The sequence below is a fragment of the Entelurus aequoreus genome, linkage group LG06, assembly GCF_033978785.1.
Source record: "Entelurus aequoreus isolate RoL-2023_Sb linkage group LG06, RoL_Eaeq_v1.1, whole genome shotgun sequence".
NCBI classification, from domain to species: domain Eukaryota; kingdom Metazoa; phylum Chordata; class Actinopteri; order Syngnathiformes; family Syngnathidae; genus Entelurus; species Entelurus aequoreus.
The window spans coordinates 71,922,874-71,947,532 of NC_084736.1; the positions used below are offsets into that span (position 1 = coordinate 71,922,874).

The 24,659-nt window shown below is 37.7% G+C and overlaps 3 protein-coding genes across 3 annotated transcripts in view; 2 read left to right on the plus strand and 1 right to left on the minus strand.

Moving 5' to 3' along the window:
• The first annotated feature begins 447 nt into the window (after positions 1 to 447).
• gins4 (GINS complex subunit 4 (Sld5 homolog)) lies at positions 448 to 15,179 on the plus strand. The gene is made up of 8 exons (XM_062051459.1): positions 448 to 602; positions 711 to 797; positions 9,096 to 9,209; positions 9,291 to 9,388; positions 13,491 to 13,579; positions 13,675 to 13,765; positions 13,856 to 13,960; positions 14,239 to 15,179. Exons 1-7 carry the CDS (start codon positions 510 to 512, stop codon positions 13,950 to 13,952), a joined length of 669 nt encoding a protein of 222 aa, XP_061907443.1. The 5' UTR covers positions 448 to 509; the 3' UTR covers positions 13,953 to 13,960; positions 14,239 to 15,179.
• Positions 15,180 to 15,371: 192 nt separating this feature from the next.
• On the plus strand, positions 15,372 to 19,695 carry LOC133652566 (protein phosphatase 1 regulatory subunit 3C-like). Its single transcript, XM_062051458.1, has 3 exons — positions 15,372 to 16,624; positions 16,707 to 16,766; positions 16,886 to 19,695. Exons 2-3 carry the CDS (start codon positions 16,747 to 16,749, stop codon positions 17,727 to 17,729), a joined length of 864 nt encoding a protein of 287 aa, XP_061907442.1. The 5' UTR covers positions 15,372 to 16,624; positions 16,707 to 16,746; the 3' UTR covers positions 17,730 to 19,695.
• Positions 19,696 to 21,598: 1,903 nt separating this feature from the next.
• Positions 21,599 to 24,659, minus strand: part of LOC133652749 (citron Rho-interacting kinase-like) — a 66,412-nt gene continuing 63,351 nt past the window's right edge. Inside the window, exons 13-14 of the mRNA XM_062051801.1 lie at positions 24,590 to 24,649; positions 21,599 to 24,513 (exon numbers count right to left, since the gene is read on the minus strand). Coding sequence (XP_061907785.1) covers positions 23,967 to 24,513; positions 24,590 to 24,649 — 607 coding nt within the window. The 3' untranslated portion in view covers positions 21,599 to 23,966. The remainder of the gene's footprint in view (positions 24,514 to 24,589; positions 24,650 to 24,659) is intronic.

Sequence of the window (24,659 nt, forward strand, 5' to 3'; positions counted from 1 at the left end):
TACATAATAAAATGATATTATATACTAACTACGACGGCAGCCAGCGGCGTCTTTAAAAAGTTGGCCAAAAATAGGCCTTTGATACAGTAAGTCCTGATTTTAGACTTGCAGGAAAGATACGGGCAAATAGTTCTCTTCACAAAGACAACAATTTTGATGTCAATAGCAAAAATTGGTATGAAATATGAATTTAATATATTCAGATGACATTTTTTGATCTGATAAGGATACACGTTTGAAATGTGTCGATTGTAGACGGACCAGAACAACACTTACTTTGCCTTGCAGTCATTTTTAGGGATAAAGAGAATGCTGTCTTCTCGCGAGAACTGCTGCTGTGGCGGGAATAAACAAGTGGCCGTACACAGTTTTCCGGTATGCTAACGTACCGAAAAATGACAGAAATTTAGGAACTCGCTTACTTCCACTTCAGGCTGTAATTCATCCGACTAACAATTAATGTACGCGTAGAACTTTTTGTTTTGAGACTCTTTCACCAAAGTGAAGTCATGTCGGACTCCTTCGCTGACAACGACGTCAGCCATGAAGAAAGTCAGGAGGATGACATGACCCCGGCCCAATTGATCGCTAAGCTGGAGGACGTGAGTGACGTCAGCCTGTTGTTATAAAGATACAAATAATAAACCTATAATGTAATTTAACATATATTGACCAAATGGCCACCATCATAACGGTTGTGTCTGTCACAGGCTTGGCTCAATGAGAAGTTCTCACCAGAGCTGCTCGCAAACCAGTCCGAGGTGGTGGAGTGTGTCATGGAGCAGCTCACTCACATGGTACACTTATATACCTTTTTAAAAATATATATTGTATACATACATGCATACACACATTCATTCATACATACATGCATACACGAATGTATTCATACATACACTACAGGCCAAACGTTTGGACACACCTCCTCATGCAATGCTTTTTTCTTCATTTTCATGACTATTTACATTGTAGATTGTCACTGAAGGCATCAAAACTATGACTGAACACATGTGGAGTGATGTACTTAACAGAAAAAAAGGTGAAATAACTGAAAACATGTTTTATATTTTAGTTTCTTCAAAATAGCTTTTGCTCTGATTACCGTATTTTCCGCACTATAAGGCGCACCGGATTATAAGACGCACCTTCAATGAATGGCCTATTTTAAAACTTTGTTCATATATAAGGCGCACCGCATTATAAGGCACATAGAATAGACGCTACAGTAGAGGCTGGGGTTACGTTATGCATCCATTAGATCAGAGGTGCCCATTACGTCGATCGCGAGCCACCGGTCGATCGTGGAGGGTGTGTCGGTCAATCACCAGCCAGGCATTAAAAAAATAGACCTCAAAATTAGCGATCATCAATCTTCACTATGACGTCACTTTTGTCATTTGATTGACATTCACGGCACCCGAGGGTCTTGTGAGATGACGCTGGCTGCTGCGAGCTCATTATTAAGAAAACAATCACCGGCAGGAAGGTGAGAAACACTTTTTATTTCAATAGACTCTCGCGCCGTACCTGCCGTCAAAACTCTTAAGACCGACTGCACAGTTCCTGTCTTCACAATAAAAGTGCTGCTTCATCCTGCCTGCGCTAACAAAATAAGAGTCTCAGAAAGCTGGCGTGCATAAGCTCGCAAGCTACGGAGTTTTCCGCCAATGTATTTCTTGTAAAGTGTATAAAAACGAGTATGGAAGCTGGACAAATAAGATGCCAAAAACCAACCATTTTCATGTGGTATTAGACAGAAAGAAGGACTTTTTTTCTCCTCCATCTGAAAATGCAGACGTTACCAGCACTGCTGTCTGATTCCAATCAATGCAAGTCATCACAATCAGGTAATACACCAACTTATATTTTTGTCTTCATGAAAGAAAATAATCTATATGTGTTAAACATGCTTGTATTATCATAAAACACATTTAACTTGTTAACAATAATGTCTCCATAAATAAATAAATATAAAATATATATTAGAATGAGGTAGATCCCCTCGACTTCGTCAATTGAAAAGTAGCTCGCCTGCAGAAAAAGTGTGGCCACCCCTGCATTGGATGGAGCTGCGCTAAAGGGAATGTCAACATAACAGTCAGATAGGTCAGTCAAACATTATTACTAGATTACAAACCAGCGTTCTGACAACTCCGTTCACTCCCAAAATGAATAAACAGCTGTTTTATTATTTTCCCCGAGGTAAAGTCAGTGACGTGGTGTTTTGTTTATCTTTTAACAACAGCAAGGTATAACATGTAGTGCAACATTTATATCACATAGTGGAGGGGAACTTTTCCTCGATTCAATAAACACGTAAAAAACAGTCTGATACTGTTAGGGTAAATCAAACGTTAGTGCAATCACAATATAGTAACACTCGAAATAGTGCAAAGCAATAACAATATATCAATAACTGAACGTTGCTCAAACGTTAATGTCACACAACACAACACACAAAATAAACATGTAAAGCTCACTTTATTAAGTTATTCCTTATCCACGAATCCCTCAAATTCTTCTTCTTCAGTGTCCGAATTAAACAGTTGGGCGAATACGGCATCCAACATGCCCGGCTCCGTCTCGTCGAAGTCGTCATTGTTAAATTCTCTCGCTGCTGCTCTATTCCCGTGTTCTACTGCGTGACTGATCGCCTTGAGTTTAAACTCTGCGTCGTAAGCTTGTCTCTTAATAGGAGCCATTTTGGGGTCTTTACATAAACACACAAATGGAAATTTACCCTAACAGTATCAGACTGTTTTTTACGTGTTTATTGAATCGAGGAAAAGTTCCCCTCCACTATGTGATATAAATGTTGCACTACATGTTATACCTTGCTGTTGTTAAAAGATAAACAAAACACCGGTAGCTGAACCGGCGCTCGCGAATTTTACTCCAAACATTTAAGTTTAATAATGTAAGGAGAAAGTTTGCAATTAATTTAACAAGTGAATGTCTGGAGTGAATAGCCGGTGCACTGTTACAAAGACGAGATGGCGCCCAAGGCTGATTATAGCGAACTTAAAAAGTCAATCGACACTCTGATCGAGGAAGTTGCTACGATCAAGGAGCAGCAGAAAACCATCATGTCCCTTGTTGTGCAGCTGGATCAGATGAGGGCTGACAATTTGGAGAAAGACAAGAAAATCGCAATTCTGGAAAACAGAGTTGCTGATATTGAGCAGTACACAAGGATCAATGATGTGATCATCACCGGACTTAGCATCAAACCCCGGTCTTACGCACGAGCAGTAGCCCCAGCGAATGGAGGGGAGCCGGCGGAGTTGGATGTTATTTCGATGGAGCGACAGGTGGCGGTCTTCATGCAGTCCAAGGATATACAACTGGACTGTAACAGCATCGAAGCATGTCACCTTTTGCCCAGGAGAGGAACAAACGACAAGCCGAGCGTAGTTCTGAGATTTGTCAACAGAAAGCACAAGATCGCGTTGCTAAAACAGGGAAGGAAGCTAAAAGGAACAAACGTATACATGAACGACCATTTGACCAAACGAAATGCTGATATAGCCCGAAAAGCACGCCAAATGAGGAGAGAGAAGAAAATTCTACAAACTTGGACTGCGAACTGTAAAGTATTCATCAAACTCAACGGCACTCCGGAGAACGCCAATGTGCTGCTGATTAGAAACATCGAAGATCTGAACGAATATGACGTATGAACTGGAATGTAAGGTAAAAGCGATTAAACACAATCATGACACACATTGACAATACGCAAGATGACACTAGCCACATAATTCAGTTGGTAAGTGAATATGACAATGTACAGTTGAAAGCATCTCAATACACTGAGCACCACCTACAAGACTTGGAACATGATATAGACCCGGACAATAATTTCCTCCTCAATATCAATGAGAACTGCTGCTACTACACCAATGAACAGTACAACCAGAATATTATTACTAAAGGCAAATTTTCCATTATCCATTTCAATAGTAGAAGCCTAAACAGGAATTTCAAGGACATCAAGGACTATTTACACACCTTTTCACAACCATTTAACATAATTGCAGTATCTGAAACTTGGATTAACAGTGAAAAAGTGACATATTTTGAACTGGATGGTTATGATTTTATTAATATGAATAGACAAAACAAGGGGGGTGGAGGGGTGGCAATCTATGTGGATAACACCTTGAGATTCAAACGTCTGGATGATATGACAACTGTGGTTGATTACCTACTTGAATCTCTAACAATTGAAATTTGTATGGAAAAAAGTAGAAATGTCATTATTAGTTGTGTATACAGATCGCCAGGTACAAGCTTAGAACGTTTTACAGATTGGATGGAATGCCTGTTTTCAAAGGAGAGTAACGTTAGTAAAGCTGTCTTCATTTGTGGAGACTTTAATATTGACATGTTAAATCCCAGTAAAACTAAATATATAGATAATTTCATTGACACAATGTACAGTATTAGTCTATATCCCAAAATCACCAGACCCAGTCGAATTACGTCTCACTCTGCCACTCTAATCAACAACATATTCACTAATGATATTGAGAATAAGACCGTAAGTGGGCTATTGATCAAAGATATCACTGACCACCTCCCAGTTTTTCTGATATTTAATGGAAACTACAGGACAAAAAAACTAGAAAAGCCAACCCAATACAGAAGAACGAGATCAGAGGAATCCATTAGTTCATTTAAACATGATTTACTGGAGCAGAATTGGGATGTAATTTATGAAAATGGTGATGTTAATAGTGCTTACAATATATTCTTGAGAATATTTAGGTCATTATATGATAAAAATTGCCCAATAAAAGAATGCACCAGTAGAAGAAAATATACCAATTGTCCTTGGATCACAAAGGGATTGCAAAATGCTTGCAAAAAGAAAAACACTCTTTACAGGGAATTTATAAGATTGAAAACAAAAGAAGCAGAAAATAAATATAAAAACAAATTAACTCATATTATAAGGTCAAATAAGAGAGATTATTATAAGAAATTACTAGATGATAATAAAAACAATATCAAAGGAATATGGAATTTATTAAACAGTATTATAAGAAACAGTACCTCTTCAAATAACTATCCAACGTATTTCACAAATGATGGTAAAGAAAATGATAATATTGAAGATGTGGCTAATGCCTTCAATAAATTCTTTGTAAGTATTGGACCTGAACTTGCAGAAAAAATCCCAGATCCACGGACAACTGGTAAAAATATGGAGGGATTGTTGGAGAGAAATCCCAATTCTATGTTTTTAAATGCAGTGGGGGAAGAAGAAGTGTTGGATATTGTAAACAAATGTAAGAACAAAATGTCCACTGACTCCAATGACATTAGTATGGCATTGGTGAAAAAGGTCATTACAGGGGTATCAAAACCATTAACATATATCTGTAATTTGTCATTTCAAACCGGCGCATTTCCAAATGAAATGAAAATAGCTAAAGTTATACCTCTGTTTAAAACTGGGAGCAAACACCACTTCACAAACTATAGACCCGTCTCTTTACTTCCACAATTCTCTAAAATATTAGAAAAACTATTCAATAACAGGTTAGATGCATTTATAGAAAAGCATAAATTACTCTCTGACTGTCAATATGGGTTTAGATCAAACAGATCTACATTAATGGCAATAGTTGAAACAATAGAGGAAATCACAAATGCCATAGAAAAGAAACAATATGCAATGGGAATATTTATTGATCTAAAAAAAGCATTTGACACAATTAACCATGATATATTAATCAATAAAATGGAAAAGTATGGAATCAGGGGAGTTGTATTGGATTGGCTTAAAAGCTACTTAAATAAGAGACAACAGTTTGTGAAGTTGGGGGATTGCTGTTCATCATGTTTGGATATTGCTTGTGGTGTCCCCCAGGGGTCAGTGTTGGGGCCAAAACTGTTCATCCTGTATATCAATGATATATATAAAGTGTCTACATTATTGAAATTAGTGTTATTTGCTGATGACACTGATATTTTTTGTTCAGGGGATGACTTAAATCAGTTGCAGGAAGTCATTATGGAAGAAATGAGTAAACTAAAAACTTGGTTTGACTATTATAAATTGTCATTAAACCTGACTAAGACTAAGTTAATACTGTTTGGAAAGAGGACACGTGAAACAAGGGTGCAGATACAAATAGATGGAGTGGATATTGAAAGGGTTTTTGAAATAAAATTCCTTGGAATTACAATTGACGATCAAATTAACTGGAAATCACATATAAAACATGTACAATCTAAGCTGTCAAGAAGCATCTCAGTAATAAATAAAGCAAAGCAGGTTCTGGATCACAAATCACTCCACATTCTTTACTGTTCATTAGTTTTACCATATTTAACCTACTGTGTGGAAGTCTGGGGGAATAATTATAAAAGCTCATTAAATTCAATAACTATACTTCAGAAAAGAGCTGTACGGATCATCAACAAGGTTGGATATCTGGACCATACTCACTCACTATTCTTACAGTCAAAAATATTGAAATTTAATGATATTATTTTGTATCAAACTGCACAAATAATGTATAAAGCCAAAATAAATAAACTCCCAGGAAGCATTCAAAAATTGTTCAACACACGAGAGGGCGGTTATAATTTAAGGGGGAATTTAAATTTCAAAATGCTTAGTTATAGAACGACCATTAAAAGTTTTTGTATTTCAATTTGTGGAGTGAAATTATGGAATGATTTGAAGGATGAGTTAAAGCAATGTCCAAACATAAACCAGTTTAAAAAGAAGTATAAGTACATGGTATTCCAGAGGTACAGAGATGAAGAAGGGCTTTGATATTGGGTTGTTTGTGTTACAGAAGAGTGTGGGGCTGCCCATTGAGGCAGTGGTGTTGTTGTGTTGGCATCATACCATTTCCATGATCACTAGTGGTAATGATGTGGCTATGTATGTGTGTAGTGTGCATATGTATGTATATATCTATGATGTATGTACAGTATATACAAGTTCTTTGAGTTTGTACATTGAGTGAACAGGTAGTTCTAGCTCAGAGTAATTTATGATTTAAAGAAAAGGGGTGGGATTAAATAAGTGTAAACTTCTTCTCACTCCTTTTCAAATATGTAAAAAAAAAAAGAAGGGAAAAAAAAAGAAAAGAAGAAGAAAGTCCAATGCTCATTTGTTTTTGTTTTTTATTCTCCATTGTTTTTCATTTTGTTATAATGGCTGTTAAGGCTATAGCACTGTATTGGATCAGGCTTGCTCTTGTTTTTATGCATATTTGAAATAAAAATATATCAATCAATCAATCAATCAATCGAGAGAATGCCAAGAGTGTGCAAAAAAGTAATCAGAGCAAAGGGTGGCTATTTTGAAGAGACTAGAATATAATACATGTTTTCAGTTATTTCACCTTTTTTTGTTAAGTACATAACTCCACATGTGTTCATTCATATTTTGGATGCCTTCAGTCAATAGTCATGAAAATAAAGAAAACGCATTGAATGAGAAGGTGTGTCCAAACTTTTGGCCTGTACTGTACATACATGCACACACATATTCATACTGTACATAGATGCATACATACATACGTATAAACATACATAGTATTTTCTACAACGTTGTCCACTTTTACTAATGAACATAATAGTTTGGGTTTAGAGCAAATTGTCCCAAAAAAGGAAGCTGCAGTCATTGAATGTGTATCAAAAGTATTTTCTGATGCATGTGCACATGGTACAATTTCATCACAACACTACGTGTTTACAGACAAACTACTAACCTTTGTGGAAGGAACACTTGGAAGTTAAATAGATTTTTTTCTTCTTTTATTACTCCCAAATTTTTATAGCATGGCATTTTGTTCCGAGAATTAGCCTAATTTTCTATTGCTTGTCCCTCTCAGAGGCGCAGAGGGGCTGGAGCCTATCCTAGTGCACAATGTTGTCTTAAAATGTTATAATTAAAAAAAAACATACTGTTTTTACACCACACACAAAAGGTAAACCACATTATCATTATCAAATAAAGGACGAATACCACTGATGTGTATGGTAATATGAAGCTGTACAGTCGTCCGTCGTTTGCCGTGGTAAATGAATTTCTGCAAAGTAGGATTATTAATAAATAGATCTTTTCATAGTTACAGCATAAAAAACTTTTAACGACCTTGTAAACACGTTTTATTAACATAATTTGTAGGGGTGCACAAAAAAATTGACTCAGATTCTAAATCGATTTAAATAATATAAAAAACATTTTTTATATATATGAATCATTTTTTAAAATACATTTTTAGTTATCTCCATGCAACCACAAGTGTTTTTTTAACCTGTAAACTGTTTTGAGAATGTGTCATTCTAACTGTTATACTAAACAATACATTGTGGAAATCGGCTTGAATCAAGAATAGATTATGAATCGAACCGTCACCCAAGGAATTGGAATCGGATCAAATCGTTGGGTGCCCAAAGAGTCACACCCCTAATAATTAGAGCTCTTTGTGTTGGCCCTGCGATGAGGTTGTGACTTGTCCAGGGTGGATGGATGATTGTGAAATAACACCATATAGTCACATTTACACTCGTTTCACCCCATATAGTAGCCTTGTGTATACACATTAAGAACCCAATACAGGCATAGAGTAGTGTACTTAAAAAACATGCGGTTACACTGTTAGAGTTACATTTTGTTTGAAGCATCGTCTCACTGGAAAGTATTTAGTGAATTTACCTGTGGATTCATAGCTGCAGCACTCATTTTCTCCCTGCAGATTGCATCATTGAACCATATTTATTATTATATTATTTAAAGAGAAATGCCTATTAGCACTTTTGGCTTTATTTTTGTTAGCATTCTGGATAATGGATGCCTTTATTTAAGGTTACCTAGATTGTAGTCATCCATTCTTTTAATTTGCAGGTGACAGATGTTAAAGCGTTGACACTATTCCGCTTGTGTTTCTATTCAAGCATGCAAATGGTAAGCAGAGGCTGGTGAATGCCTGCACAGTGCAGCCGATTACAGCAAACTCACAATTGATGCCTGGGGAAATTGTCAACCAATGTTACTTTTGATGCAAAAGGAGTTTTTAAAATGATGACATCTCTTCTGTTATGCCTCATCATTTTTCCTCCGCCAGGAAGAGAATCTGCTGAGGGTGAAGAAAGGCGACGCCAAAGCCAGCATCCATCGCATGGAGATCGACCGCATCCGCTTTGTGCTGTGCAGCTATTTACGCTCCCGTCTGCAGAAGGTCAGACAGGCCGTCATTAGAGCACCTGTCAGGTCTTTGGTCTGGTTGATTTCATGGCATTTTGTTTGTTTGTACGTGCAGATTGAAAAGTTCTTCCCTCATGTACTTGAAAAAGAGAAGTCTCGCAGCGACGGAGAACCATCGCTGCTTTCGCCTGAGGAGTTTGCCTTTGCCAAAGAGTGAGTGGTAGACCCCCCTAAAATACAGCATTCAAAGTTGAATGCCCCTAAAATGGTACAATTTTGAGTTCAACCAAATGTTCAAGAAAAGTATGCCTTAAAGTCGGACATTTAACTGTTGGTCGATTCGTCCTCATGTATGACATTACGGATGATGTTACCGTATTACGGTTCAGCATGTCTTGTAAAAGCTCAATATGGCTACTAGCAGCTATGATAATTCTAAACGAAGAAGAATGGAATGCACAATGCAAAGTCACCTCTGTTTAGTCTCTGCACATTTACCACAGTGAGAGAATGTACTTTTAAAAAAAAAAGGTTGTCTCACACTTTGAGACGCCTGGACGCTGCTTCAAACACGTCCTCCCATGGAAAGAGGAGTTTAACGTTTGTTAAATAGTAGGAGAGTAGAATAAATATCTGACAGATAATTATCGGGTCGATCTGAAGAAATTTGCATTTATACCGATAATTTTGATAACATAAAAAACATGAACGTAAGGTCATCATGTAAATTGTAAATAAATAGTCTAGTAACAAGCCAAATAAATAAACTTTATCTATTTATGTAAAGAAAAACCTTCAGAGTTTTTGTTCATTATAGCGATGTTACAATGTGACAATTTCATATCACGGTTATCATTACTGCCGTATTGAGAGTGCTCAAAAAGTACTTATACACTCACTTAACTAATTTCGTAATTTTTTCAAATACGGTAACTAAAATACGTAAGACACATAGAAAACTCCCTATTTTGCATGTTTTGTGTTTCTTATGCTTACTGAAAGTGTTTTAGTCTTAGTATTTTATCTTTTTTAAATGCTAAGCTTTTATTGTTTTAAATATTGGTTTGTAGTATTGCACTTTAAGATGTATTTAAATGAAAAGTGCATAACAAATTAAATCTATTATTATTTATTATTTCTGGCAGGCGTTGTGGCATCCTACTTTGTTCAGCAGTCCCTGAATGCACCGTAAAAACACCTCTGTCTCGTATTTCTGAGTATGGAACGATCACTCTGTTCTAAGAGAGCACAGTTTGTAGCTTCAATGTACAAAATTGAATATTATTTAGTTGCTCAGACAGCAATGTGTTTACAAAAGATTAGATTGGGGTATGTCATTTCTTAATGGGTAAAGACGTTCATGTCTCTTGTTTCCATGTTAGCATTTAAGCTAGCGAGCTGGCACCTGTGAATCTGTGAGTTTATCAAAGTGCAATTATCAATCAGGGTTTTTCAATCATTTTAATTTTAAAAAGTAATACTCAGCGTCGGGAGTTTTATTATTAATACTGTTTATTGTTACCTCTCTAATTCTGAACATTTCATATTTTTCTCATTACTTGATGCCTTCCCTCCTCTCCTCTCTATTTACCGTATTTTTCGGACTATACGTCGCAGTTTTTTTCATAGTTTGGCCGGGGGTGCGACTTATACTCAGGAGCGACTTATGTGTGAAATTATTAACACATTATCCAAAAATATCAAATAATATTATTTAGCTCATTCACGTAAGAGACGAGACGTATAAGATTTCATGGGATTTAGCGATCAGGAGTGACAGATTGTTTGGTAAACGTATAGCATGTTCTATATGTTAGTTATTTGAATGACTCTTACAATATTATGTTACGTTAACATACCAGGCACATTCTCAGTTGGTTATTTATGCGTCATATAACGTACACTTATTCAGCCTGTTGTTCACTATTCTTTATTTATTTTAAATTGCCTTTCAAATGTCTATTCTTGGTGTTGGGTTTTATCAAATAAATTTCCCCAAAAAATGTGACTTATACTCCAGTGTGAATTATATGTTTTTTTCCTTCTTTATTATGCATTTTCGGCCGGTGCGATTTATACTCCGGAGCGACTTATAATCCGAAAAATATGGTATTCATTTTTTATGTTTTTTTTCCCAGAGCCATACAAAAATAACCACGTTCCGAAAGTGGCTCGGGTGATATTTTGTAGTGTGAAACATGTATATTAAATAACAAAATACAACAATATAGCGTTATTTAGTGTTGTACTGATGTAAAAGAGTCCTTCAATGCGCAATTACATTTATGCATTTTCTGGATTCATACCCAGCACAGGTGCAGGAGGTACATGAGTTATTATGCAGCGGGGCCTGCTTTTTAATTATTAAAATTGGCAATGATCACACTCATTTAATTGTGGCAGCCAAAATTGGGATTCTGATTAAAATTGTATTCATTGTGTAGCTCTACCCCAAAGTATAGACTTTTATTGATGGATCTAAAGAAAGAGAGAAGACAGCAAAAGCTATTCTGATTGGGTGGCGGTATTGCCCTTCCTCCATGATACCTGTCAGATTCTCAATGTATCATACAACATGTAGTATGGCCTTTACATTATACAAGCAATTCATCCATCCATCCATCCATTTTCTGCGTGACTTGACACTGTAAATGTGGAACTTGGAGCCAAGCTATGCTGGCATAAACCAGAAAAAATATCCCCGGTCAGCTGGACCAAACAAACTTCTTATAAGTCACTGTAATATTGATCTTGATACACACAGCACGTCATGCTTGTTTTTACAACAACAGTACCTATGTTGTCGAGCTAGATGTGTACAAACAAAACATGAAATAATATGATTGTTCATGTTTTTCAGTTAGCACAGATTGGTGTCCTATTGCATTGGGTTGTGCATTACAAACTCAAAAGCGATTCGGGTGCTGACGTAGAAGCTAGCTTACCTCCTGCTGTAGCTAGCTTATGGCTATTGCCCTAGCATGCCGATGTGGAAAGAGTTTTTCCATGTTCGCTCTTACAATAACAATGTCGCGACAGCTTGGTTATTACACAGGTTACAAAATGTAAATAAAGTATTGTTGGCGGTTTTTGGATGCATGAATAAAGTGATTTAGAGGCATAATGGATTGCTCCAACAATATTGCCAGCCACCAAGAACGAGCCAATTATTAAAAATGACAATGCAAAAAAAAAAAAAAAAAAAGCTTTTGTCTTCTTGTCCCTCATAAGGATTGTAAACAATAGGCACAATTAAAAAAAAAAAAAGAAGTGCCGTTCCCCTTTAAGAGTGAATAGCATTTCAGTAAATAGCTTGACAGTGCTTTGGGGCGGTATAGCTCGGTTGGTAGAGCGGCCGTGCCAGCAACTTGAGGGTTTCAGGTTCGATCCCCGCTTCCGCCATCCTAGTCACTGCCGTTGTGTCCTTGGGCAAGACACTTTACCCACCTGCTCCCAGTGCCACCCGTACTGGTTTAAATGTAACTTAGATATTGGGTTTCACTATGTAAAGCGCTTTGAGTCACTAGAGAAGTGTTATTTAAATATAACTCACTTCAAATTCACTTCAAGTTGTTGTTTTTTTACATTATTTTTGAGGAAATGTCGAAACAGTAGCAGCATAATGTTTATTGCGGTGCTAATGTTAATTTAGCACCAAAAAACATCAGGAGACTTTACAGACACCTTTATTACATTTGTCTAAGGAATATTGCAAACATTTACATAACATCTATTTTGGGCTGCTTCATGTAGTGTATGGATGAGATATGTTTTAAGCTGGTTTACATCATTTCTTCCTGAATGTTACAGAAAGTATTAGAATGCACAAAGTTTGGATTTTTGGCAGGGATATATTTTCCGTCATCTTAATGTGCAACCGTCTCTGTGGCATTGTTTTTGACGGAACCACAGAACATTACACTCCACAGTGCTCCTTTGATGAGCCCACACTCCCGAGTGTTGCAGGCGTAGGCTTGAGCATTGCAGTAGCAAAACGGAGCCGGTAAAACACCGGAAAAAAAGGACAAAACTGGATTTCCCAGAAAAAAATGGAAGTAATGAAAGATAAGCAAAAGAGATTTCAGATCGACCAATTATCGGCCGGGCCTATTATCTATTTGATTCTTACTCTGTTCACTTATTTCTGCAAAACATTGTCTGTACAATAATATAGATTTTTTTATGGTGATAGTTTGAACATATTTTAAAACTATAACTTGAATCCGAATTTAAGTTAAACCAGTATCCCATAATTTAGATGTGCCATTGTACTTTACATTGCTGTTTATGTCACCTGTCTGTGTGTGTTGTTCAGATATGCTGCAAATACAGAAAGCCACATGAAGTCAGTGGCACTAACCCACATGCCCCCCGTCTTGCAGACTCTGGACATGCTTAAAGCAGGTACAATCCCTAAACCTGGTCTAGTTTTAGCTCACATGGCTTTGCAGACTCTCGTTAATACAATAATGTAAATCTTAATTCTGTTGGCGACTCAGTACCTGCACCCTGCATGGACTCTTTTGTGTTCCTGCGGGTAAGGGAGAGACAAGAGAATATCTTAGTGGAGCCCGAAACAGACGATCAAAGGTAAACTTCACTCTTCTTAGGCTCTCACTGAATGTGATTCCTTTTTTTTTTCTTTCTTGTCACTGATAATCTTGTACTCTCTTCTCCCAGAGAGTACGCAGTGGATCTTGAAGAGGGCTCTCAGCATCTCATGCGCTATCGAACCATCGCGCCACTGATTTCAAGTGGAGCTGCACAGTTGATTTAAGTGCTAAGGTAAGGGTAAGCTCTAAGTCCATGCTGCCCCTCAAGCTCGTGCACACACTCCCAATTCTTCCCCTGCAGATCTTATATAAGCCACTGCTTTGTAGTGACATCTGGGTTTATTTTTAGCTCTTCATTTCTTTCGTTTTGCTTTGTTTCTTGGCAACAGTTCATGAAAGAGATTTCATGTTATAAGCTACATTATGTTCAAAGGTGGTCCTGCAGTTTCAAATAAACATGACATTTTGCCTACATAATGCAACTAATACATAGTGTGTTTTGCATTGCAGGTGTGTCAGGTCCATGGCGCCATGGCCTCTATGAGGCAAAATATGGACTATTAAATCTTCCTAGACACAAGCAATGCAAATGTCTTTATAGCAAACCCTATAATTGCAGGTTTATCTAATCTTAATCATCCTAATGAGGAGGTTGATTAGATTGTTTTTGCGCTGCACTGAAATAATTCAAAGGTGACATGCAACAATTCTCTAGTCATTGTAGTCTTGTGGTTACTAGCGCACATTACAGTAAGAGAAAACAGTTTGTTTACACTGCAGGCTTTAAATTATATAATCAATTGCTGGTGGGGCTGAAGCTATCGATTACTTTATTAATTCAATCATTTATTGATTAGTTTGTCCGATAAGTTGAGTAATCGGATAAAACACTTCATAGTCTGAATGTGGATTTTAGAGAAACATTTTTTTAAAAATAAACAACACTTTTCTAACATGTTTTTAAGTCATCAACATTGAAATTGCACTTTGTGCAAAAAAAAACTATCCGCTGATCACCGCACCCACACACCATCACTCTAAGGTGCACTTTGATGCAGTGGCCACACAGAAACAATGTTTGTGTATTTAAAGTTCCGGGCCCTCAATGTGGTGCGGATGTCATCATTTTATATTAGTTACACTAATTAAATAATTATTCCAACCAACACAATATAAATTTAAGCTTTTTTCTCATCAAATTGTTGCAACTTGCAGCAAAAAAAATGCTTGAACACATGCAACAAACATGGTGCACTATATATTTTGCCATAATGATGAAAAGGTTGTAAAAGGAGGATTGGGGCATAATAAGTAGAAGTAATGGAGTGTCTGCAATAGTTTTCGTAACAAATCCTATTAAATTCCAATGTTATTAGGCCCTATCTTTTCTGATCTGCAGCGTCTCTGACTTAATGTGTGTTTCATGTCCGCCCTTCAAACTGTGTTGTCTTTCCTGAGACATAATTGTGCTAATAGCGCTGTTATGTAATTTTCAGCAGGCGCAATCAGTGTTCATTGTGTGCCCTCGCTCAAATTACCAAGTAATTAGATCTAATGTGGCATCATGGAGCACTGATTGAAGAGAGCTAACAGGCATTATCTTCTCGATGAAGCGATACAATAATATTGTTACAGAATTGTTCACGCCGCAAGATGAGGTTTTTGAGTGGAATGCAATAAATGTTGAAAATTGAATTTTAACATGGATGATTGTGATCATGTCATCTGTATTTTCAGTCAATTAATAGCTTTTTCAGTAGATTTGGAACTTTACAGTAATTAATGGCATTTGTTTGTTTGGTCCAAACATCTCAGTATGTGTCAGGTTTCTAGTGCACACTTTCACCTAGTGACACGTTAGATGCCTGACACGCTGACAGTGGCCTGTAGTCCTTTCCTGCGTCACACAAGCTGGCACACTCTGACACAGTGATCCCTTCAGGACACGAGCCAGCCTGCAGAGCTCATGCATGACCTGCTCTGACCACATTTAGGGATTTGGGGCGGGTGAGGCGGATATTTCACTATTAAAATCTTGATTTAAGTCACAAGCAAATGTTACTGGAGATGTGACATTCGTGATTGAGTCAAATCTTTTTAAATGACTCTTTTAAATGAATAATGAGAACTGATTTGCATTAATTTTTCTCGCTAATTGTTCTGCTGTGGATTTGTAAAGTAGTTGAGGTGTATACGCTCTGGGTAGGTTAGTACAATCTTGAATGCACATTTTTTGTTTTATATACAATAAGACATATTTTTGCTTTTTATTTGCTTATTTTATCTGTACTGGTGAGGGAAAATTCAAAATAGTGATCTCATTGTCAATACATACGGGATGGGATATGACACCAACTTATGGAATGTTTATAATAAAGACGCAAATCAAATTATTTAAATATTAGCAGTGTTTTACAATAATTTCCACCAATGGAGCTACATTATTGGAATGTGTAAATTTGAATTATTCTGACCCAAATCTTGTTTTACAACTGATTAATTCCTTGATAAATACAAGTAATTTCTATTAAAAAAAAATTTTGAACAGCTCTTTGATGGGTAAAATTCCTTAAGATCTGGCTACCTTCAAATACAATTAAATAAAAATAAATACCTGATAATTAAAATATATTGGGGAAAAAAGTTCAATAAATTATTAAAAAAGGAGCCATAAATCACATTTCTAAAGGTTACAATTATCATTTGAATGTAAATGATCTGATATCTGCATCAGACAGAGTTGTAAAAAAAAGGGTTAGAATAACTAACTGGTCACAAGACTAAAGGGGGCGGGCAACAACATGATAACTTTGAATATAAATAGAACGACGTGCAAGACTCCACTGTGGGTGAAAGGGTCGACGTGGTTCTCGCAGGACTACTATCTGCTCTCAATGTAAGTCATGTCTAATTGTTTACAATTTTCAGTTTTATTCTGCAACATTATACATGTACTGTGTAACGTTTTTCCTCTTAAGATAATAAAGTGCGTCCCTAAATCTGCACCAGATCATCAGTATGGAGACATCCAGCACAACGTAAGAACTGTGCGGAAATGTGCATGCATGAACTGTAATTCTTAGCATGTTCCTTCTCTCGAAGCATACATTATTGGTCGCGGAACAAGTTGAAGTCACTTTTTGTTGTTTCTTGTTAGTGTCCTGCCTGTCTTTGGCCTGGGCTCCATGGCACAGTCAGCTGGACTAGTGGAGATTGCGGTCAGGCTGTGCTTAAACCAACGTAAACAACTTTGTCCTCACGTTTGGGTGCCCATCCTGAAGCCTCTGCGGTCCTGCATCCGCCCCGCACTTTCAAAACACGTATCCTCTGACATCCTACAAGACTTCTCCACTCGGCTGCTCTCAAGTTCCTTTGAGGACTCGGATGATGAGGATATATTGGCCCCAGTCAAGAACAAGCGCGTGGTTTTCGCCGACTCCAAAGGATGGTCCTTGGCAGAGGTTCGAGTCTTCTCTAATGAGGAGGAGCACGCCGACCTGGACCTGCTGCCATCCCTGCAGGGTCTGTGGAGCATGACGGAGGATGGTTACAGCTGTACGGTCAGCACCTGCTGCCCAGGAACACAGCTCACACTCGGCTTCCCACAGCCCTCTGCTAATTTCCAGGCCTTCCGTGCCAAGCTCGCTGAGAGCATGGTCACGCTGGAGAACTGCACGGTCACCGAGCAAGCCCTCAGAGGCACCGTCCGAGTCCGAAACGTCAGCTTTCGAAAAGATGTGCGTGTGCGCATCACTTTTGACTCATGGCAAAGCTACAGAGATGTGCCCTGCACGTACCTGCAGCAGCGCTTCGGAGGGCCGCACACAGACATCTTCGAGTTTGACATCGCCGTACCTAAAGTGCTCGATGCAAAGAGGAAGATAGAATTCTGCTTAAGCTATTCGCCAGGAGAACAGGGTGTCACCTTTTGGGACAACAACAATGGGCAGAACTACACGATCGATGTGTGCGTGAAGTCACATCTTTGTCACAACAGATAAAAGAGGTGTAAGAGTTGCTTACTTTTCAAACATGAAGTAGTTTTATTGTTTGTGTTGTTTCACTGTGACTCTTATCTTATTTGATTTAGTGAATACCAATTAGTGTCCTTTAATTGCCACCAATCTACAGAATTATTTATAAATAAATGATAAATGGGTTATACTTGTATAGCGCTTTTCTACCTTCAAGTTACTCAAAGCGCTTTGACACTATTTCCACATTCACCCATTCACACACACATTCACACACTGATGGCGGGAGCTGCCATGCAAGGCGCTAACCAGCAGCCATCAGGAGCAAGGGTGAAGTGTCTTGCCCAAGGACACAACAGACGTGACTAAGATGGTAGAAGGTAGGGATTGAACCCCAGTAACCAGCAACCCTCCTACCAACTTCGCCACCCTGCCCCATTTCAGTCAACTCTCACTCGTCCATTCTTTGCCGCTGAGTAACAGTGCAGAGGGATGCCTTTTGCTTTGGGCATCTCTGGGATTCCCAAATAGGTCAGAGATTACTCGGCAGGGACAAATGTTAGCCTCGCAGCAACATAGAAGCTAATCTTAGCTCAGTGTAGTTTAGATACACCGTGACTGATTACTGGAGGCTTTGCGCTCCCATTGTCACATCTGCAACACCATGGTAGCAATACTTTAATAACAATAAAAAACAAACATTTTCAGACAAACTACAGTGTAGCAAAGACAAAATGAACAACAACAAGCCACATCATCTTTGTTTCTTCCATTTCCATGCATGCGTAATGCAAAGGTTAATCTGAAATGATACCACTGTTAGCACCATGACAGACAGCTGAGGGTTAGATAATGCCAAGCGTTCAGCTGTTGACTCACCTGGCACAACTCAAAAATTCAGATTTTCATTTTTATGACCACTACTCGTATTACTGAAGTAGAACTTTCAAAGTCCAACACAATTCACAGTTGACTTCATATTATTAGTTGTAAAACTAAAATGGAGTAAAAACTACAGTACTCACCCTTTTCAAGATAACGATAGAGAGGAAAGCAGGGAAATATATTAGTGTATTTAATTTTAAAGTAAAGTATTAAATTAATGTACCGTATTTTTCGGACTATAAGTCGCAGTTTTTTTCATAGTTTGGCACTTAATCAGCCTGTTGTTCACTATTCTTTATTTATTTTAAATTGCCTTTCAAATGTCTATTCTTGGTGTTGGGTTTTATCAAATGCATTTCCCCAAAAAATGTGACTAATACTCCAGTGCGACTTATATATATGTTTTTTCTTTCTTTATTATGCATTTTCGGCTGGTGCGACTTATACTCCGGAGCGACTTTTACTCCGAAAAATACGGTACGTGTTTGAGGTCTTTAGAGTTAGTCATTATTTGAGACTGATATGTTTTGCTTATTATTTACAAAGCAGCAAGATAGGTTCTTGTCTCAGTAAGTTACTACTTATATGGTATCACCCTTTTGACAATTTTACAAAAAACACAGAAAATGTAAAATGCACTCACTGAGCTGAGGTCCTTGACGGTTTCCAGAAATGTTACTTTAAACTCTGAATTTAACAGATTTTTGCGTTTGAGTTTGGAGGTTCCACTTACATTGTTTTTGTTTTTTTTAGTGGTTCCACTTACAATGTACTTTTTTAAAGGAAAATCCCTTTTTTTTTTTAATTTTGCATATCCACAAAACTAATGTGAAACAAAAACAGGTGTTTTCCTTTTCTGTGTGTTCTAAATAGTGAAAAACTGCTAGTAGGAGGCGGCTAACAATGCAAGTAAATTGTACAGTATTTTGCTCATTTTAAGCATTACCATATTTCTTTCCTGGGTGCATTGATTTCTACAACAAACACTACCTTCACCAACAACATAGTGAACACTTTCTGTGTATAATAAATACCACAAATGGCAGAATGGTAAGATCCTTGGAGTGTTGTCATACAGCACTATTGCCTAACTTTGCAAATAAAAACATAAAACAGTGACTTGCAATGTCTGGTCTCACAGCGATGTTTGTATTGTTCAGCATTTTTGCTCTCCTTGAGCTGCTAAATTTGAAATAATTCTTAATCCTAGCGATGCTGCGATGGTTTTATGCTGTGTTTCATTTGTTGAGAGCCAAATAGAATCAAGTTGGTAGCCTGTGACCAACTTCTCGTCGATGTGATACAACCTTCTACAGTACCTTATGACGGATTAATGACTCATAATCTAACATTACCTTTTCTTAACTCAAAAGCAATACAGCAGCTGCAAAATCAGCTCAAGCTCCTTCTTCTTTATTCAGTGTTAAATTTCAGCATAAATATTAACTAAATATGAATGGTAAATCTACATATAAATGTTAACTCTAAATCTCAATGTCAAATATAAATGGTAATTACATCTAATAGTAGAATTTAAATGTAACATCTAAATTTAAATGTTAAATCTTAATATAAATGTTGTTAAATCTAAATGTTAGCTATAAATGTTAACCCTAAATCTAAATTTTAAATTTAAAAGTTGAATCTATCCATCCATCCATTTTCTACCGCTTGTCCCTTTTGGGGTCGCAGGGGGTTGCTGGAGCCTATCTCAGCTGCATGTATTACAATTAAATGTAAATATGATTGTTACATATAAATGCTAACTCTAAAAATTAATGATAACTCAATTATTAACCTAAATGTAAATGTCAAGTTTAAATTCAAATGTTGACTATAAATTTAAATGTTAACTGTAATTGTAAATGTTAACTTTAAATTTAAATATTGACTATAATTTTAAATGGTAAATATAAATGTTGACTAAATGTAAATATTAAATGTAAATATGTTAACTAAATGTAATTGTTAAATTTAAATTTTAAATCTTAATATAGATGTAGTTAAATATAAATGTTAGATATAAATGGTAACCCTAAATCTAAATGTTAAATTTATAAGTTTAATCTAAATGACGAATATAAATGTTAACTGTAAATCTCAATGTCAAATATAAATGTTAACTAAATCTAATTGTTGAGTTTAAATGTTAACCCTAAATCTAAATGTTAAATTTAAAAGTTGAATCTAATTGTTACAATTAAATGTAAATATAATTGTTATATATAAATGCTAACTCTAAATGTAAATGAGAACTCTAATTATTAACCTAAATATGAATGTTAACTTTAAATTTAAATGTTGACTATAAATTTAAATGTTAACTCTAAATTAAAATGTTAAATATAAATGTTGACTATAAATTTAAATGTTAACTAAATTTAAATGTTGACTCTAAAAGTAAATTGTTGAATCTAAATATGTTAACTAAATCTAATTGTTAAATTTAAATGTTAAATCTTAATATAAATGTTACATTTAAAAGTTGAATCTAATTGTTACAATTAAATATAAATGCTAACTCTAAATGTAAATGTTAACTCTAAATATGAATGTTAACTTTAAATTTAAATGTTGACTATACATTTTAATGTTAACTCAAAATGCAAATGTTACATTGAAATGCTAAATATAAGTGTTGACTCTAAATGTAAATGTTAAATCTAAATATAAATGTTAACTAAATCTAAATGTTGGATTTATATGTTAAATCTGAATATAAATATTGAATCTAAATATAAATGGTGAATCTAAAAGTAAATGTTTAATTTAAATCCACATTTGACCCGAACTGCTATACTTTTGTTTTACCGATACTCTTTTAGATCCTAACTTTTAGTTACTTTCCTTCCTGATTTTTTAACTAACCTCTGTTGTTATTGTGGCTGTTATATGTTTTATATATATATATATATATATATATATATATATATATATATATATATATATATATATATATATATATATATATATATATATATATATATATATATATAAAACATTGTTTGTATTTTAGTGAAGTCTGTCACCTACGTTGGTGAGCCAAAGACATTTTTCCACTTCTGTGGTCATCCATCCATCCATCCATCCATCTATCCATCTTCTTCCGCTTATCCGAGGCCGGGTCGCGGGAGCAGCAGCCTAAGCAGGAAAGCCCAGACTTTCCTCTCCCCAGCCACTTGGTCCAGCTCTTACCGGGGGATCCCAAGGCGTTCCCAGGCCAGCCGGGAGACATAGTCTTCCCGACGTGTCCTGGGTCTTCCCCGTGGCCTCCTACCGGTCGAACATGCCGTAAACACCTCCCTAGGGAGGCGTTCGGGTGGCATCCTGACCAGATGCCCGAACCACCTCATCTGGCTCCTCTCGGTGTGGAGGAGCAGCGGCTTTACTTTGAGCTCCTCCCGGATGGCAGAGCTTCTCACAATAAAGATTATTCCATTCTTAACTATTCTATTCTGTTCTAAATGTAAATGTTAAAAGCTAAATCTAATTGTTAAAATGAATGGTAAATATACATGTTGAATCTAATTATAAATGTTTAATCTAAACAAATGTTAAATGCATATATTAATGTTGAATCTAAATCAAAATGTTAAATCCAAAAGTCTCACCCAGTTTAAATGTAAATATTTAGAAAATATGCAAACATCCCACTGCTCCCAGCGCGCAAAGACATGCCCACATATTTCACTCTAACTGGTGGTTTTTGGATGGTATTTTAGTAGATCGTATCCCCACTACCTGCATTGTTAGCTGCCTTGTACAAGCAGTTTTTCACTATTCAGAACGCACAGGTACGGGAAAGACGTGGGATTGTGGACGATTCCCCAAAAAAGTGCAGTTTTCCTTTAAGCTGCCAAAAATGTTGTATCCAGTTCATACAGCTTGGTACCTCCACATTAGTCACTAACTAAAACAAAATATAATAGGATTCTTTAGTCTTTTCAACAGCTGTGTGTGTAAATAGAATGTATAGTGTTGTAGCTGCCCATGATGGAGGTACACTATATTGCCAAAAGTATTTGGCCACCCATCCAAATGATCAGAATCAGGTGTCCTAATCACTTGGCCCGGCCACAGGTGTATAAAATCTGGACTCTAGAGCGGTGGAGACGCGTTCTCTGGAGTGATGAATCACGCTTTTCCATCTGGCAGTCTGATGGACGAGTCTGGGTTTGGAGGTTGCCAGGAGAACGCTACATTTCGTACTGCATTGTGCCGAGTGTGAAATTTGGTGGAGGTGGAATAATGGTGTGCGGTTGTTTTTCCAGGAGTTGGTCTTGGCCCCTTAGTTCCAGTGAAAGGAACTTTGAATGCTCCAGGATACCAAAACATTTTGGACAATTCCATGCTCCCAACCTTGTGGGAACAATTTGGAGCGGGCCCCTTCCTCTTCCAACATGACTGTGCACCATACTTGCCAACCTTGAGACCTTCGAATTCGGGAGATTGCGGGGGTGTATATTGTAGCCCGGAAGAGTTAGGGATGCAAGGGATTCTGGGTATTTGTTCTGTTGTGTTTATGTTGTGTTACGGTGCGGATGTTCTCCAGAAATGTGTTTGTCATTCTTGTTTGGTGTGGGTTCACAGTGTGGCGCATATTTGTAACAGTGTTAAAGTTGTTTATACGGTCACCCCCATTGTGACCTGTATGGCTGTTGATCAAGTATGTCTTGCAGTCGCTTTCGTGTGTATGTAGAAGCCGCATACAACATGTGACTGGGCCGGCACGCTGTTTGTATGGGGGAAAAGCGGACGCGTCGACAGGTTGTAGAGGACGATAAAGGCAGAGCCATCACGGCACGCCCTTAATATTGTTGGCCAGGTGAAAATCGGGAGAAATTCGGGAGAATGGTTGCCCCGGGAGATTTTCGGGAGGGGCACTGAAATTCGGGAGTCTCCCGGAAAAATCGGGAGGGTTGGCAAGTACGCTGTGCACCAGTGCACAAAGCAAGGTCCATAAAGACATGGATGACAGAGTCTGGTGTGGATGAACTTCACTGGCCTGAACCCGATAGAACACCTTTGGGATGAATTAGAACAGAGACTGAGAGCCAGGCCTTCTCAACCAACATCAGTGTGTGACCTCACCCTCCCAGAAGAGTTGAAGCTGTAATAGCTGCAAAAGGTGGATCGACATCATATTGAACCCTATGGGTTAGGAATGGGATGGCACTTTTAATTCATATGTGAGTCAAGGCAGGTGGCCAAATACTTCTGGCAATATAGTGTATGTGAGATATCATTGTATTGAATTCTATCCTAGCCTGGGAGGGAGGGGTAAGGAAAGCATCATGCACACTCTCCCTTGAGGTGGTGGGTGTTTCTCCCCTGGGTTTTGGCCTACACATAATGATGTCTTTCAGCACTGGATCTCGCCTAACGGCCCACGCTGATGTTGCACACTTTACAGCTCGGGTCTTTCTTGGCGTTGGCCGTGGTCAAACTCATGAGCTGATGGTGTCCGCTGATTTGCTCCACCGTACCCTCATCCAAACTGACCGGCTCGGTAAAAAGCACCTCCAGGATGACGTCACTGGCGTGGCAGTAGAGCGGCTCCTCCCCCGGCCTCTGGGGAGCGCTGTACGTCAAGAAGGGGTTGCTGGCCAAGTCCAGCAAGGGGAGACGGCTTCTGCAGAAGTTGTCTCCCTCTGAGCCCACTGGGGCCAGCACCACAACCACGTAGTGGTAGGCTGTATACATGCAGTAGAAGTCTGCAAAATACAAGGAGATGTTGGGGTTGAGCAGGTGTCCGGCCGGGATCTGGAAGCGCAGGGGGCCGTACGGAGAGTCCTTGGGGGGGAGGCCGGTGTCAAACTCGGTATTGCAGCTAAAGAAGACTCCTTGCAGCTTGCCATTGATCGGAGAACCGTGACTCCCACTGGTGTCTTTAAGGGCTGGTCGCATGTAACCCCCGCACTCCTTTCTAATCAGCCCAGTGACAGAGAAAGCCAACTATTACCATTACTGTATTGTATTCAACAATGAGCTGCACCACTTACCTGACGCAGTCAAAGTAATCTGGATGCTGGTTGCGATAAAACACGGAGAATTTCAATAGCCTTCCCGTGG

Coding starts and splice junctions, on each gene's coding strand:
- gins4 (XM_062051459.1), top strand. CDS start 510: ATGTCGGACTCCTTCGCTGACAACGACGTCAGCCATGAAGAAAGTCAG. Junction 798..9,095: donor TGGAGCAGCTCACTCACATG/GTACACTTATAT, acceptor TTCCTCCGCCAG/GAAGAGAATCTGCTGAGGGT. Junction 13,580..13,674: donor TCTGGACATGCTTAAAGCAG/GTACAATCCCTA, acceptor TTGGCGACTCAG/TACCTGCACCCTGCATGGAC.
- LOC133652566 (XM_062051458.1), top strand. CDS start 16,747: ATGGAGACATCCAGCACAAC. Junction 16,767..16,885: donor ATGGAGACATCCAGCACAAC/GTAAGAACTGTG, acceptor GTTTCTTGTTAG/TGTCCTGCCTGTCTTTGGCC.